Consider the following 18,311-nt stretch of genomic DNA (forward strand, 5'->3'; position numbering starts at 1 on the left):
TCATTTTTAAATACATAATCTCACTTCATCCTCATACCAGCTCAAGAAAGGACAAGTACTAACCCCATTTTCCCAGTGAAGGAATGGAGGTCCTGAGAAGTTAAGGGAAGGAACTAACTTAAGGTGCTAGCTAGGACAAGAAGTCAAACGTTTGACTCCAGATTTCAAAGGTCTGCCAGTGCGTGGCCATTTTAATTTATTTTTTCATTCTTAGTAGATTTTTCTCTCATTCTCTTTCATTTTCCTTTACTTGTTTTCCTCTCCAAGTCTTTGTTTTCCTCCCTTTCCTTCCCACCTCCTGGGCCACTTCCTCTTCCTGCCCTGATCTAACTGCCAGCAGCTGAGATGCTGTTCAAACCGCAGGAGGCTTCTCTGCTTCTGCCACAGCAGGACTGTTGACCTGTGGGAACTGATTGGGAGTAGTTGGAAGTTCCTTCAGGGGGAGTTTCTATTTTTCTCATGCTAGAAAATAAGAGCCTCATTGGTTCTTAGATTCACATGTCGCCTCTCATAAATACTTACATCTCTCATAAAATAAACCTCTCCCACATAAGAAGTGTTAGTATTTATGGATAAAACTTCGCTAAGTCCAGGTTATTCTTCTTGAGACTATATAAATACCTATTATCTGGGCCATAAATCTCTTTTCCTCTTCCAAGGACACAGTGAGCTAATTAATGAGACCTATGAATATTTATAGAAATGTTTTTCAACATGTGCTTTCTTATTTTCTTACCAGAAGCATAGGCATTACCTGAGAACTTGTTAAAACAGCAATCTTGAGCCCAAATCCTAATCTCATGGATCTGAAACTCTAGGAAATGGGCCTAGCAGTCTGGGTTAGCAGGCCCTTTTGATTATTCTAATGCCAGTTGATATTGAGAACCACTGATCTCAGTTTAGTTCAGTGGGACTGGCCCTGCACCAGGACCCAGGATATGTGTGACTAAGTCCTGGTTCAGCTCTCCCTCACATATGAGCTCAAGTAGATTGTGCCACCAACCCAAGTCAATGAAGAAGACTCCAAGAGTAAGTGCCAGGCAGCTTTCTTTCATTCATGCTGAGTCTTCATGAATCATGCTTTGAGGCATTAGTGTACAACACTCTAGTATAATGTCATCAATGGGGAGTTAGTCTCTTGCTTCTTCAAGGTCTTAACATAGGAGAAAATCTCAACATTCTCCAAAATTCCTAGTTGAACTTGTGAAATGGACCCTCAGTTATTACTTCTAGCCCGATTCACATGTCAGCCAAGAGGAGACGAAAGAGTGAGTTGTTAAAGGGGCCTGGATCCAGAATGGAGCAAGTCAACAAATTTTATCCAATTCCAAATTTCTGTGTATGTTATTCCAACCTGCAATGCAGAGTTTTGTTATTGTTATTGGTTATTTTTGTTCTTATTGTTTAGGGAATTTTTAGCCAGATATAAGGCTCTAAGTGCATAAATAAACGTCTATTTAGAAAAGTAATTATATATGAAAAGAAGTTAAGCTACTAACAGAGTCTGACTTATCAAAGTTGGTTGTCATTCCGGGCATTTAGTCCGATTCCTTGTTAGAAACACTCAGGACATCAGTCAGAAGGAAGTTCTCCAAGAGACTGTCCTTTTTCATTCTCAGTATGAATATTGGAGTCAGCCTCTCAGTCACTCCATTTAATAGGGTCATCTGCAGGAACTGGGAGGGCAGCGATTGCTGAGTTAGGAAGTCCTTCCCTTGTCACTGTCCTGCAGGAATGATACGCCGTGCTTAACACATTAGTTCTGAGTGCGACAAGGACGTGGGATGAAAGCAAATACTGTACAGAGACCCTCACCTGATGACAAAGCTCTGGAGCAGCAGACAGAGACAACAACCTCAAGGACAAGTATGTTTGCAGAATGCAACACACTCTGTCAACACCCTGCTCTGTCAAATCAGCAGGGAAGACAGCATCATTCTCAAAGGGTTGCTCTTCCTCCAGAGGTCATTCCCTTAGAGGTCATTGTGAACACATCAGGCCTGGAAGTATGGGTCAGTATGACTCAACTACATTACTCTAGTTTTCTAAGCTATTAACATAGTTATGCTCTGTTCTAACATTTATCAAAATCCACTATTTTTATTAGTAAGTTTTTTATTGTGAAAATACCATACAGAGGGGTTACAATTACATAAGCAAGGTAATGAGTAGATTTCTTATCAAGCATTGTTGCCTACTCCTTTGTTTCCCCTTCCCATCCCTGCCTTCCCATCTCCTCCCTCCCCCCACCAAAATCCACTGTTTTTAAAGGCATCTCTGTGAACATAAATCTTAATAAATAACATCATACAGAAATACTTTTGGGGAGGAGTGTAGTTGTGGAGGTGGGAGGGAAGGGATGGTAGGGGGAAAACAAAGGAGGACGCAACAATGCTTGATAAGAAATGCACTCATTACCTTGTTCATGTAACTGTAACCCCTCTGTACAGTATTTTCACAATAAAAAAAACTTTAAAAAATGAAATTGTGCCCATACTGGGACTTGTACACTAGGCTCCAGCACGGTCCCTTAGCTTTTGTGCTCAAGGCTGACTGGCCTCTCTACCAGTTGTGCCTCAGCTCCACTTCTGGATTCTGGTGGTTAATTGGAGATAAGAGCCTCTGCTAGACTTTCCTGAATGGCACTCCTCTGATCTCCACCTCCTGGATAGCTAGGACTATAGATGTGAGCCTATGACTCTAGATGCAAAGTTGTGATGGATCCTCAGACCTCTAAGACTGGAGCTTCTACCTGTCACCTGCCATGTGTGCATCCTCCTCAACCATTCCTCAATACAATATCCAAGAGAAAAAGACCCCAGCTGGGGTCTTTACCACTTACTGTGGTTCTGAGCAACACAACATCTGCTTCCTGCAAAGAACACGGGACACAGTTGGCCCATACATGCCAAGCCGGTCTCCAGTAAAACACCAGGGAGAGGATTCCAAATGAGAAGATGGATCCAGCCAGGCAGAGAGCTTGACGGCAGCCTTGAGTCCGATAACCAAATATTTCCTGAAACAGAATCAAAATGACTTTAAATATTTAATAAACAGTAAATGAAGAGATGCCAATTTGAGTGTTGAAATAGAAACAGAGAATAAATAGATGAGCAGCATGAAGAGAGGGCAGAGTAAGGAATAGAAAGAATGGGGCAAGATCCCTAAAAGAAGTTTCAGATACCGTCTCTGACCTTCAAGAAAGAGCCATCTAGCAAGGAGGACCGTAATAAACAGTAGAAGCATCAGCTATCCTATACCAGGCATTGGCCCAGCTACCCAGAGATGCAGGTAGATGGTCTTGGTTAAGTCTTTCAATCATCTTGATCCCTGTATTATTCTTGATATACTTGGAGTAGAACAAAGTTCATTCTCTGCCTGGGGCATTTTGGTTCATTGGAGCTGCCACTTGCTGAATATATGACCCTCATCATCTCTCAGTTTGTCATCCACAAAATGGAGTTATAGTACTCACCTTACAGGATTAAATGAGTATACTGTTGTTATGACTTCATACAATTTCCTTGACATTGACTTGAAATTCTGGTCCTGGTATATTGGCAATTAGATCCAAGAATTGCTAAGGGTAATAATTCTGCTCCTACTTAGGACTACATCTTACATTCACAATTAGAACATGAAATTTGGCATCCACAGTCTTCTCTCTCACCAGATACAGACTTCATTATCAAGCCAGGGGGTGATGACTCATACCTGTAATCCCAGATATTCAGGAAGTTGAACTCTAGAGAAATGCACGATGAAGCCAACTTAGGCAAAAAAAAAAAAAAGCCACAAGACTTCATCTTTCAAAATAACTGGCAAAATGCTGGGCTGAAAGCACGGCTCAAGTTGAGCAGCAGGGTAAGTCCCTAAGTTCAAATCCCATAGCTAGGGAGAAAGGAAGAGGAAGGAAAGATAAAGAGACTTCATTATCAGAAAAGGTTCTGTGATCCTTGGCTCAAAGCTGCTCTCATTTGTAATTATTAGGCACATCCTATTACAGACAGCACATTCAGGAGGTGAATAACATCCTTAGGCATTGTCTATACTGGGTATACTTTTATAAAATGCTCACCTTAACTCAGAAATGCAAGCTCTTGACTTACTTTGCCGTGTGAAATGTATTTCCTGGCGTGAGTTTGTTTTTGCCTCGAGCTCAAGCTATTGCTCTTCAAGTGCCAAGATTGAAATGCAGCAATGCTCTGTTAATCCCACACTGAGCAGATCCCAGTTCTGAGTTTTCTATATGTCCTGAGTTCATCCATCATCTTTTCCCATGTGCTTTGCAGTGTTGCTATATCTTGGCATAGTTCACCTCCCTAACCTCATCATTTTATCACTTTTTACAAACATAGTTAAAAGGTTCCTTATTGAACTGAGCCTGGTGGCTTAATCCTGTCATCCAAGCTACTTAGAAGGATGAGATCAAGGGATTGCAGTTCAAGGTCAGCCTAGGCAAAAAAAACTTTATCTCAGTGGCTGGGCATGGTAGTGTATGTGTTATCTGAGCTATTGGGGAAACCCAGGGGCTCTGGGCTCAGTGGTACATACCTGTCATTCCAGCAATACAAGGTAGCAGAAATAGAAGGATCAAATCCCACGCTAGCCCAGAGGAGAAAAAGAAGACCTTGCCTTAAAAACAACTAATGCAAATAGGTATGGCTCAAGTGGTAGAGCACCTGCCTGACAAGCACAAGACCCTGAATTCAATTGCCAATACAAAAGGAGAACAAAACCTTCCTTATCTTACCAGACAGGTGAAGCCCCAGGAAACCTTCATCTCCCTGATCTATCTGTTCCATCACACTGACCTCTCTATTATCATCTGTTCTGTTATGGGCTATGCAAAAAGAGCCCTCTGTAATTTCCAAAGTTTCTTCATGCTTATTCTCAAGATAAAGTAGGCAGGAAATATTTACCTTCATTACTCAGTTAAGTCAGCTTAAGTTCGAAATTATTACACATAATAACAGCTATTTTTAGTACCTATTATTGATAACAATGCTAACAGCTAAAGTTTACAGGGCACTTAAATGTCCTTTGCCAACTATTTTGCACATATTGCTCCATTTAGTTGAGAAGATGAAATAGGTTTTCCCAAGACATACAGTTCATAAGTAACTCAAAACAGGGCCTCCAGTCTAGACATTTGCAGCACATGAAAGATCATGTGGACTGGCCATTTCTACTCTTAGTGTCTTCTTTATTTTATATTTAATTTCGTATTCATTTAATAAATGTTTGTTCAAGTAGCAGCCAGCTTAACGCTGGTTAGACTCTTTGTGATTCACACAGAATTTTGGTATTACTAGCTGGGCACTGATGGCTTACGTTTATAAGCCTAGCTACTCAGGAGGCTAAGATCTGAGGATTGTAGTTCAAAGCCAGACCAGGCAGGAAAGTCCATATGACTCTTATCTTCAATGAACCAGCGAAAAGCCAGAAGTGGAAATATGGCTCTAGAGTTTAAAAAAAGCCAATCAAAAGTGTGAGGCCTTGAGTTCAAATCCCACTATCAGCACAAAAATAAAAAATAATGTATCAGCCAAATAACAGGTATATGCCAAAAACAAAGATAAATAAGACAGTGTCTCTAACCTCCAGAAGCTCATTAGTTAGGATGAAAAACACAGAAAGGTAAGATAAAAACAAAAAAGCAATGAAAAGGTTATACAGGAAAGAGAATAAAAAGTCATCTGAATGAGGCTCTATTAATAATAATACTAAAGCTAAGTGCCAATGGCTCAGGACTGCAGTCCTAACTACTCAGAAGGTTGAGATCAAAGAACTGCAGTTCAAAGGCAGCCCAGGCAAGAAAGTCCATGAGACTCTTATCACCAGTTAACCACTAAAAAAACCATAAGTAGAGCTGTGGTTCAAGTAGTAGCACTCATCTTGAGCAAAAAAGCTCAGAGACAACGCCCAGGCCCTGAGTTCAAGCCCCAGGATCAGCACAAATAGTAGTAGCAGCAACAACAACAATAATAATAATAGTAGTAGTAGTAGTAATAGAATAACAGAAAACTAGAGTGCCCAGGCAAATAATCCAAGCCTCCCTGTTAGCCCACAGTGCCACTCTGAAAGCTTCCTACTCTATAATACAATTCCACTTACTGGCTCATGACCCATGACACATTGCTAAATTTTCTGTACAAAGGATGGGGGGGAAATGTTCACAAGGAGAGCTCAATTATTGCTTATTGAGCTGAGTGAAATTGTACTGAGTTGAAGTGAGTTGCATCACAGGGACTATTAACAGATACTGGGTTTAAATTGTAAAAATTAGCATGGGGCCATTATTATCATGGGGTAGCAATTACTTTCTACATTGACAGAGTGCCTTGCGTCTCTTCTGAGTATGCTGTTGGTAACTCTCCTGCTACCCTGCACTCTCCCCACGCTGACTTCCCAGGGCAGGAAAAGGATCAATAAGCCAAAAGAGAGAGCATTAGAAAAATGTCAAAGAAATAATACACAAATAGTAACATTCCTGGCAGACCAGGTACATTCCTGAACAACACAGTATCCCTCTATCCTTCCTTATCCACACATTCTTCTTCTTCTGACCCTGGGTATCTAAGTTCTATGCCTCCTTCTTCTGACCCTGGGTATTTAAGTTCTATGCCTCCCTAACAAGCTTCACTTCTGACTCCCAGGTATCTAGGCATCTCTCTTATAGTGCCCCCTAAACTCAAGAAACCAAACTGTGTACTACCCAAAGCTATAGTTGAAACCTCTCCCATCAATAAGGTCAACAGAGGGTCAGAATCAGCCCTCAGAAGAATACACCAGGACACATAAATACTACTTCATAGTTTCAGGAGAGATTCCAGGCCCACAAGACAGTGCTGCTCCAGAGGGTTCATCTAGTGGGCCAGTCAAGCTGATCTTTCAGAGTTTATTGGAATGTGTGTGTGCGTGCATGAGTGTGCACAGGTGTTTGGTACTGGGGCTTGAACTCTCAGCCTTGTGCTCTCACCATTTTTTTTTATTTAAGGCTGATACTATACCACTTGAAGAATGCCTCCACTTCTACCTTTTCCAGCAAGCCTGGCTTCAAACATCAATCTCAGCCTCCTGAGTAGCTAGGATTACAGGTATGAGTCACCAACACTTGGCTTATTCTCAGTATTTTAACTTAGGATCTAATACAAATAAGCAGTTTGGAATAAAGAAGCGTATAGACAGCAGAACACAGAAATGCAAGCAAGAGTGACAACTGGAGCAGGGCAATGGCTGCCCCCAATAAAGCTGCCTAGGGTGTCATTACGTGTGGGCCCACCCCATCCTGTGATCATCGCTCAGCCTTCTGGACACAGATTGCCAGCAGAACCATCTCTCTAGGGAAGATTCAAGGTCAGCATATCTCAAAAAAAACCTGAAAGCCTGACCAGATACATATATGGGCTATGTAAAGCACCTATCTTGCCCTCAAGAGCATCAGCTCTTGTGACTATGCTGCTAGAGAAGCCCTATTAGGCTCTGGTATCTTCTCTGGCCATCTGTGCCTTCATTAAACACATCCGTTCTGTCAATCAAATTGTATTCCAATCCTGTTGTCCTAGCAGTCATTTAGTCTCCTTGAGACAAGGTTGGATTTCTCTACAAAGTTTCGTTAAACATTTGAAAATTTAAAAATATTCCTTTTCTTTTGCAGGATATGATGCGTATTAGGTAGGTGCTCTATCACTTGAGCCACATTTCCAGCCTTTTTTACATTTTTTTTGGCCACTCCTAAACTCTGGGCCTGGGTGCCATCTGTGAGCTTCAATTGCTCAAGACTAGCATTCTACCACTTGAGCCACAGTGCCATTTCCAGCTTTTTTGGTAATTTATTGGAGATAAAAGTCTCATGAACTTTCCTGCTGGAGCTGGCTTTGAACCATGATCCTCAGACCTCATCCTCCTGAGTAACTAGGATTATAGGCCTGAGCCATCAGAACCTGGCTACACTGGTTATCTTTTTTTGTTTGTTTTTTAAATGTTTTTTATTATGAAAATACTGTGCAGAGGAGTTACAAGGTTACACATGAGCAAGGTAATGAGTACATTTGTTATCAAGCATTGCTTTTCCCCTACCATCCCTTCCCTCCCATCTCCACAACTATACTCTGGTTTCTCATCAGATCGCATAAATCTTTCGCCTTTACACTGGTTATCTTTGAGGTAGGATTTTACTTCATCCTTCACTATGATACTCCTACCTGTGCTGCTTCATGTTGCTGAAGGTACAGGCTTTGCTACTACACCTAGCTATTGGTTGAAATGGAGTCTCTACACTTCTATGCCCAAGCTGATCTCGAACCCCAAACCCCCATCTCTGTCTTCCAATTAGCTAGGAATACAGGTTTGAGATATTGCACTCCACAAAAGATTCAATTTTAAAAGTTAATCTCCCTGGAGATAATCTCTGTTCTCTTATTAATTTGTATGCCTTATATCAAATGTTAAATATAGTTTCCCTCACTGCTCCTCCCTCTCTTTCCTTAATTTCTGCTTTTAGTAGTTTGTTTGCCATTCTTTAGTAAAAAGATAGCCTCATAAGCTCCTAAGTTAATTTGATGTTGAAATTAAGGAAAGAAATCCTTATCCTGAATAACCTAATTTAGAAGGAATAGGTTTGGGTTGCAAAGAGGTTTCCTGTAAGTAGTTCTTCACAATTTATTTCAGCTCTCCGTTTTTATTTTCACATTAAAAATTATGTTTTCTACTTTTCCTTTAAAATAAATCAAGAATTATGAAAATAGTGTCCTGTCCCCCTGAGAAGATGAAAAGAAGGAATGACAAACCATCTAGTTAAACACAGCTGGTCATGGTGGTCAAGGCCTCCCAGCACTGACAAGGCTAAAGCAGGAAGTTTGAGTTTAAGTCCTGTCTGAGCTACAAAGAGAGACTCTGTATCCAGAAAGAAAAGAAGGAGGGAAGGAAAGAAAGAAAGACAGAGAAAAGGAGAAAAGAAAGAAGAAAAAAAGGAAAGAGAGAGAAGAGAAAGAGAGGAAAAAGGGAAAACGAAAAAGGAGAAAGAAAGAGAAGAGAATGCATCTGTCATTCGGGCTTCTGTTCTGGCTTTTCTGGTGAATTCCCAATTACAATTGTGCAGACCTTGCTAATTTCCCAGTCTTATATGTTACTTTACAGGAAAAAATATTAACAATAAAAAATAATCTCTAACAGTAACTCCCTCACAGCTGAGTCTACTTTCTATAATCAGCATTGATGGGATGACATAAGGAGGCCTGGATCCTTAGGAGCCAAATGGCCTGAATGCCACTATTCCTAATGGCAGATAGCTGCAATGTCACTTAACCCAATTCCATTTCCCAATTTGGAATGTCACTTCACTCCTCTCCATTCCCAGCTTTGGAATGTCACTTCTCTGGTCACTGACTCTCTTTTGCTCTTGCCACAACTCTACCTCATGTGATTTCTGTGAGAAACAGTAGGCTAACATCTGTACCAGGTGTCAGACTTTTGAAAGGAAGAAATGATCATTTAAAAAAAATGTTCCAGTGCTGTAATCCCCAGCCTAAAGTCTTCACAATACCTCTGTTTTCATTCAGTTTTGCAATGGTGTCACTCCTTGAAACAAGAAACTAAATTTGACAAAATAAATATCTAGAAGACGAAATATGTATTGTCATGAGGGAGAGGGCTACCAGAGTGGAGAGATGAACAAAGAGAAGAAGGATGGGTAAATGCCGTCATAATATTCAATGTCTGATAGAAATAGGTCATTTTAGGGGTAAGTGGGGTCAGGAGAGATGGAGGAGAACAATGGAAGGAGTAACATTGATTAAGATTCATTGTATGATTAAAGACAATAAAAAAGGATGAGAAAAAAATCACCTATGTCTAAGGCCCAGGGTGAGGTAAGATAAATTTATCATTCTCCAAGTACTAACAGGAAGATGATGAATTTAAAATAACTGTAATTCAGGACAGAAAAACATTAAGTGCCATACAAAAAAAGCACAGAGGAAAAAATTAGTTTCAAATGGTGAAGAGGTCCTACTGAGATGATAATTAGCAAAAGCCTTCCAGGAAAAATTGCTTCTTAAAATTTACTTGGAAAGAAACTGTAGACATTTCAATAATTGGGAGGAAAAAAAAAAGAGTAGGAGAAAGCCGACCTCGAGTAGAAGACACTCTTGCTGAGTCTAGAAACAAGGAGAATGGTAAAGGCCAAAATGTCACTTCAACAAGAGGCTCATGTAGTATCCAGTCACACCTCAGCCATAGGTGGGCCTTTCAGGGCTGCCCTGAAATGAACATTCCCAGAGCTAATAGGGGCAGAACTTACTACCCATGTCCGCTCTAGCAGAGCAGGTCTGATGATAGACGTAGGCAAGACAGTTCTCCTTGGGGCTTTGACATCTTTTGACTAATCAAAGTTTCATATCCTTTCCTTAGCCAGCATGTTGTCAGCCTGAGCTATGGAAATCCTAGTTACACCAGTAGGCTGGTTAAAAGTTACCCATTCCACCCTTTGGCAGGAGACAAGATGGTAACACCTACTCTGTGAATAATTGTCCACCCAAACTTGGACTGAAGGCCATGAAAACACACAGTTCCTGTCAGCAATGACTTCTTACTTTGTTCCCATTGCTCTAACCACATAGTTTCCCATGTGTGGCTTTAATACTCATAACCCTGTAAAGAAGATAATTCAGCCATGGGTCAGAACAAGGAAGATAAGGTTCAAGGAGGTCAGAGTACATACCAAGAGCCACCCAACTGGCAGATATCAAAGCCAAGGCCTTCCTAATGAAAACTCTTTCCGCCCAACAAGCCTATCCCTTATACAGGTCTTGCCTCCTCCTCACTTCTCTGATATTATTCTCATCTGCCGTGTCACAAAGGACAGTGCTTGAACACTTGCTGATTGTTTATATTTGCTAATGGATGTGCTGCCCAGACAAGTTCTTAAAGTTCCTTAAACAGGTTTTCCCAAGCGTCAAACTGCAAAGTGAGAAGAAATGGGCCAAGCGAACTCCACCCAGCTAGACAGCGATTTCTGTAGACAGTATGCTAATCTCTGAGTCTAGTAAACTTGGGCAAGAGGTATTTTCCAGGCTCTACTGTGAAACTTCTCTTGCTGGAGATATGTTTGGTATAATGAGGACTAGAATTGGTCTTTGCTCCTGATTGCTGGCACAAAACTAGTAAAGCTCTTTGAATCTGCTCGAGAATTTAAAGACGTTTTGTTCATTCTATTGAGACCTTTTAAACCATATCTGGGTTTGTCTTAAAAAGTGAACATAGATTTCATGAAACCCTAAGGGTTCTCCTGGGCTCCTGGATAGCTTTAGGATGGGGGGCTACTGCGCTCCTTTAGTGAGGGGAGAGAAGTTAGCCTGCATTCAAAAACAGGCTTACCTGTATAATAAAATATCCATGAGAGCCTCTAAATGATAGGATCAGAGAGCTTTGGAATTGACCCTCGTATCCAGAAGCCAGGAGAGCATCACACCCCAGCTTCACCTCCCCTTATGGACCCCATCATCTGGCCTCTCATTGTTATCTTTTATAGTAAGTTGAATGTCTTGAATAGTTTTATGAGCCATTCTAACGTATCACTGAACGTGAAAGAGTTTGGAAATCACTCAACTTAGTGACGACTCAAACAAAAGTATATAAAACCCGGAGAGCTAAGGCATGAGACCAGCCTCTGAGCATGTAGAGCCTGTGGATCTGACATTAACTTTGGTTAGTTAATAGCAGAATTTTTAATTGAATTATAGAGCATCCATTTGAGATCTAGAGAATTAGTTGATGTCAGAAAGAGAAAAAAAAACACATATTTTGGCCCAGAAACGGAGTGCGGTGTGTGTGGGGGGGAACACACCAATATTTTTGGGGGGGTCGTGGGGCCTTGAACTCTGGGCCTGGGCGCTGTCCCTCAGCTCTTCAGCTCAAGGCTAGCGCTCTACCACTTGAGCCACAGCGCCATTTCCAGCATTTTTCTTTTTGCTTATGTGGTGCTGAGGAATTGAACCCAGGGCCTCAGGCATTCAAGGCAAGCGCTCTACCACTGAGTCACCCTCCCAGCCCCACAGACCAATATTTGAAATCACTGACACATGAGCATCTTAGACTGCCACTTTATCCAAACAGCCCACTTTTGGTGCAATAGACAGACCCATTTTGGACCAGGTAAAGTGGTTTATGCCTGTATTCTCAAGCTGAAGAAGAAAGATCACGTGAATCCAAGAGTTTGAAACCAACCTAGACCCATCTCAAAACAACCCATTTTTTGAAAGCAGACTGATATCTATCTGATGCTAAGTTGAAGATTTGCCATAGAGGTAACCCAATAATTTCACTCCAGGTGTTTTCTCTACAGAGACATTCTTCATGTGTACCAGAATATGCAAATGAGAAAAGTTCAAAGCTGGATACAATCCTAAAAATCCATCAACAACAAATCTGGCTTTTATAGTCAAGTCTTACAGTAACTTTTTCTGCCATAATAAATAAGTAAGCTCAGTTTTATGCAATAATATCAGTTGCATAAACAGAATAAACAAAATAAGAAAAAATATAATATGATTTTCATTATATAAATTTTAAAAATATTGTCTAGGGGTGCATACATAGTTAGAAATTTATTTCTAAAAAAGCAACGGAAGTCGTATAAGAAGTTAATCTCCAGATTGGAGGAGAGTCACAGGGATGGGTGATAGTTAAGGAGGCCTTAGGGAAACTTCTGAAATGCTAGAGCTATTCTGTTTTCTATCTTAAACAATGACCATATAGGTTCTGACTTATTATTGAATTGCTTATTCATATTTTGACACATTTATGTGCAAAAGAAATGGCAAATCATAGAATTAGAAAAGGTGAAAGAGAAAATAAATAATTGGTAACAATGGGGAAATACTTAGGAGACTATTGAATAATAAGGAAAATCAGAATCTCTACTTTTTTTGAAAGAGCCTACTAACCTGAAATAGGATAATTTAAAACATTAAATTAAACATTAAACATTAAATCAATAATTTAAAACATTAGATGCTGGGCCAGATAAATAATGCTGGGCCAGATAAATAGAACAACCCTCATATCAGGATCGTTCAACTCTTTTGTTATTATTGAAGAGATACAAGGACATCTTAAGGGTTAGAAAATAAGAATCCAATAAAAAGGTCACATTCTCAAAGCCCAGCTATATCATAATTAACAATTTTTGCATATTATGCTCTCAGTTTTATCAAAATAAAACTGTACTATGATATATTTCACAATCTTCTATTCGATGATGCATTATTTCCAGGTCACTGAATATTTACTTCATCTGATAATATATATTCTCATGGACCAACTAATATCCACAGCAACTGCTTTTGTACAAACTAGCTTGGCAGTAATGAGTGTTCACTTTATAATTACCATTAAGCTGGATATATCCTATACACTTTTGTGTAAGTGGGCCATATATTAGTATATGCACAATTTATATAATATATAATGTTGACATATTTCACAATAAAAGAAAAGGAGAAAGTATCAGACACTCTTAATATGATTACGATAGTACTTGCAAGGCTCCTTAAATCCAGGTGTTTCAGTATTTATGCATATATACACACACAAACTGACTAAAGAATGGTATACTTAGGGGAGGGGGTCCAAAGGCATAACTCGTCTGAATAACTAATGAACTGCTTAAAAATGAATACCAGGAAGTGGAAACACTTGTGGGGAAGGGCAAAGTGGGAAGGCCCAGGTAGCGGGGGGGGGGGGGAGGGGGGAGGGAAGGTGAGCACATGTAGTCATTATATTCAATGTACATTATGCTAAAAAATGAACTGCGTGACTTGAAGGTGGAGTTGGGAACAGGAAAAAAAATGAGAGAATAATGGAAGTTGTAGCATTGAACAAGATGCATTGTACTCATAACCTAGCTTCTAGAATTTGTAACCTCTTTGTATAACCACTTAATTCTTTTCTATAAAAAAAATCTAACTGTTTCCCTAATTTGTGGTACTGATTTAATGAAAGCCCAGTCTGTTACAAAAGTTTATACACTAAATAGTAGCTACTCTCCCACAGAGTCCAGATATTATACAAAGACAACACAAGAGTGACCCAATTTCCAGTTGCTTTCATGTTCACATTTTTGTTTGTGTATTCATGGAGAAATACTTTTATTTATCCCATGGGAAAACAGTAAACAAAATGTTTGGTTCTTCTTTGCTTTGTCACTTTATGTTCTCATTGTTTAAAGTAGGTGGCATTTTTTAATCTTTAAATAGTCTATTATTTTCAAATAGTTGTACAAAGGGCTTTCAGTTCCCTCACAATGCATCTTAATCAATGCCACTTCTTTAGTTTTATGTTGACTCCAAACCAAATGAAAGAATTTACTTCCACATTTCTTTCAAATATTTTCATATAGTGACACTGTAGAAAATGATAATATTTGCAAACATCAGATAAGTGGGTAAGTCTGATGAGAAGATGGAGAGATGAATATCTCAACATTCTTAAAAAAAAAAAAAGTCTCAGGGCTACCCCTGATGCAGCATTTGGTAGTCTTGCTTTTCTTGGACTCACAACAACACAACAGCCTCCTCCTTCTCTGAGTTAATTAGAGTCCTTCTGGATAAAGCTACTTCTAATATAAATATGTTCCTATAATTACTCACCATTTCTATGTCATCTCCTCAATCAGAATAAATCTATTACCTCCTCTCTCTCCCTCCCCCTCCCCTTCCCTTCCTCCCTGTTCCTCTCTCCCTCTTTCTCTTTCTCCCTCTCTCCACTCTCTCTCCTCCTCTCTCCCTCCCTCTCTCTCCCTCTCCCCCTCTCCCCTTCTTCCTTTCTCTCCCCCTCTCCCCTTCTCCCTCTCTCCCACTCTCTTTCCCTCTCTCTCCCTCTCCCCTCACCACCACCCCCCTGCAGTTGAATGACCCAAAAACCTGGAAACTTCCTTTAGGACTCTGTTCCTCATTCCCCAAACATCTAATTGGTACAAAGTCTACTGATTGTCTAAGAGACAGTTTCTCAAACTGGTTTCCTTTTTGCCATTTCTAATACCACTGCTCTATTACTTCAACCTGTGCTCTTTCCAGATTTACACACACACACACACACACTAAACCTGGATGCATATGTGCTGTGGCTATCCAGATAGCTACAGAGAAATCTGAAAAACACTTCTCATTTCATTTTCCTACTACTCATCATCCCAGCTTGCCCAGGATGTGAGACTCACAGTGTCAATGTCCAGAAAACTGGGCAAACAGATCACATCCTGGAAGATGCACAACGTTCCTTCTAATCTCCCTCACATTATCTTTACAGTCTCTTCTCTCTGTTCTCCCCTCCCCACGTGCGCCCTGCCCACCAGCTTTGCCAAACTGCGTTCAGTTCTAATGGAATGTGCTTTGTTCTTCACATCTCAGTACCTTGGCACTTTGTGTCTCCTTAACAGAATGCCCTACTCCTTATCTGGGCCTTCTAGTGAACTCCTATTCCATCATCAAGATTCTTTGTAAATGCCGTTTTTCACTAAAGTGGCAAACTGTAGCTTTACTGATGTTCTCTCAGCAACTGTACATGCTGTTATCAACATGAGCCCACCAAGCTCTGGAAAGAAGGAAGGAAGGAAGGAAGGAAGGAAGGAAGGAAGGAAATCATGTAGGCAACATTTATCTAGATTACCAATGGTTGTACATATTAGTGGAGTACAGTGTGATAAGTTGACATGTGTTCAATGTGTTCAATGTACAAAGATCAAATCAGAGTAATTAGCATATGCATCACCTAAAATATTTATCTTTTGTGTTGGATATTCTTAAGATCCTTCATCTATTTTGAAATATACAATTATTGTTAAGTCTAGTCATTCTACTTTCCTATATAAGAGTAGAACTTAATACTCCTAGTTTTCTATTAACTAACATTTCTCTATACTCCCTCACCCACAACATTTAGCAACCTCTATTCTATTCTCTATTAAATTTACACATATGAGTAAGAATGTGTAGTATTTACTTATCTGTGTCTGGCTTATTTGACAAAATGTAATTATTTTCAGTTTCATCTGTATTATGAAAATTGATTACATGTCATTCTTTTTCTGAATGGATAGTGTTCTACTGTATGCATACCCACTGACCAATTGATGAACAGTTAGCTTGTTTCCATGTATTGGTTACTGTGAACAGTGCTTCAATAAACACAGGAGTGCAGAAGTTCCTTTGACAAACTGATTTCACTTTCTTTGAATACATATGCAGGAGTAGGTTTGAGTCATACAAGAGTTTGAGTAGTTTGAGGAACCTCTGTACTGTTTTCCATAATGGTTTCATCAATTTACCTTAAAGCATGTAAAATTTGAATCAGTAGAATAAAAGGTATGCTTTTCTCATTGCTTCTTGAGGAAGAATAAAGAATTACATGTTTTATATCTGCATAACATCCAGCCCACAGAAATTGGGCTGTTAATGTAAAACTGACAGAGATGGATGGCATAAAGATCTTTGCTGAAAGATATATCAAGAGGAATTAAAAGCGTATCTAAATGTAGTCCAAATCTGTTGAGGGTTATGCCTTACACAATGTAATTGTCATGTATTTACCTATACTTAAAAAAAATAGTCCATCAAAAGAGTTAAACTCTTCCACCCAAAATAATCACTGGAAACTCTTGAAATAGCTTTATTCACAATTAGATAATGAGTTTTCTGCCCCAGGAGGAAATTATTCTTTCCACAAGGGTCATACAGCTCCCATCTCCAAGATATACAAGCTGTATCATGGGCCTCAAGATGTGACTACCAACCGTAGACATCAAAATCATTTGAGCACTATTAAAATGAAGATTCTGGGATCACCACCTAAATTCCAAAAGATAGGGTCAGGGGACTAGAGCATCTCCACCTCAGTATTTCAACTGTTTCATATCACAATATCATTTGGGAGTTTCCAATTGATTCAGCAAAGGATACTCTCTTATTTGGACAGGTGGAAAATGAAATAATGTTTTCTGTAAAATGCTACTGTGGTATTTGATAATTTACTTCCTTAACAAGAATATGTGTCTATCATCTTTGATTTGCTTCAAGCACCTGCTATAGGAACTTAGAGGTAACAGGACCTTAATAAGATGAATTACACCAGAATTTGAATGATTTTGAATAAGTCTGGAGGAGAAATAAAAAAAAAAAACCGGCAATTTTACCTGCTAAATTGGTCAACAACTTTGGCAAGCCATGAAAGCTGGCCAAAGGAGAGTTTCAAGAACATTCTTGTACAAACTAGTTAGATCCTTCATATAATGGTACATGCTGCAGGAAAGCAGATACAAAATTTATGAAGGCCTTAGAAATATCCATAAGTTTCTTTATAGATAATACCAGTAAACTGTAAGGTAGGTGTATATAATGCAATATTTAGAGCAACCACTAAAATAGCAATGGAGAGATATACTCAAAAACTTTATACATAAATCAAAATCAAATTCTGAGAGCTTTTCAGGTAACTTGCAAGAATACAGGAACAGGAAAACAGAACAAACAGGTAACAAAAAAGGTAGACATGAATTCTAACAGATTAATAATTACAGTAAATATAAATAAGATAAACATATCAATTAAGTTACAGAGCTCATCAATGTGCGTAAATATGAGGTCCATAGGAAACTTCAACCATAATAACATAGGAAAGTTGAAATTAATATAAAATATGGAACAAGTAAACCTTAGCCAAAATAAGAAGACAAGAGTAGCTATAGTCAAATAATTAGACTTCAAAGTAAATTACTTGAAACAGAGAGAGACTCTATATAATTATAAAAGGTTCAATTTAACAAGAAGACATAGTCATCTTTACATGTGTTTGTACCAGAGAATATATATATATATATTCTATTATATATAAATATATAAATGTTTATATATAAAATATTTATATAATAGAATATATGATCTCTAAACTTCTATTATATATAAATATATAAATATTATATATAATAGAATATATATCTATATATTATATATAAATATTATATATAACATATTCTATTATATAATAGAAAGGGACAGATAAATATTAGATATATAAATAGGCATAGATAGATATGGAGATAGACAGACAGGTAGATAGACAAATACACAAAAGCCAGGTACCAGTAACTCACACCTGTAATACTAGCTACTCAGGAAGCTGAGATCTGAAGATCATAATTTGAAGCTAACCTGGGCAGGAAAGTCTGTGAGATTCTTATTTCCAATTAACAACCCAAAAAAGCCAGACATGGAGCTGTGGCTCAAATGGTACAACACTAACCTTGAGCAAAAAAG

At 38.9% G+C, this 18,311-nt stretch overlaps 1 protein-coding gene across 1 annotated transcript in view; it reads right to left on the bottom strand.

Annotated features, from left to right (window-relative positions):
* Atp13a4 (ATPase type 13A4) overlaps positions 1–18,311 on the bottom strand; it is a 129,649-nt gene that overhangs the window by 92,093 nt on the left and 19,245 nt on the right. The window contains exon 2 of the mRNA XM_013019382.1: positions 2,843–3,016. Within this exon, the coding sequence (XP_012874836.1) occupies positions 2,843–3,016 (174 nt within the window). The remainder of the gene's footprint in view (positions 1–2,842; positions 3,017–18,311) is intronic.

This window comes from Dipodomys ordii, unplaced genomic scaffold (assembly GCF_000151885.1).
Source record: "Dipodomys ordii isolate 6190 unplaced genomic scaffold, Dord_2.0 Scaffold45, whole genome shotgun sequence".
Lineage (NCBI taxonomy): Eukaryota > Metazoa > Chordata > Mammalia > Rodentia > Heteromyidae > Dipodomys > Dipodomys ordii.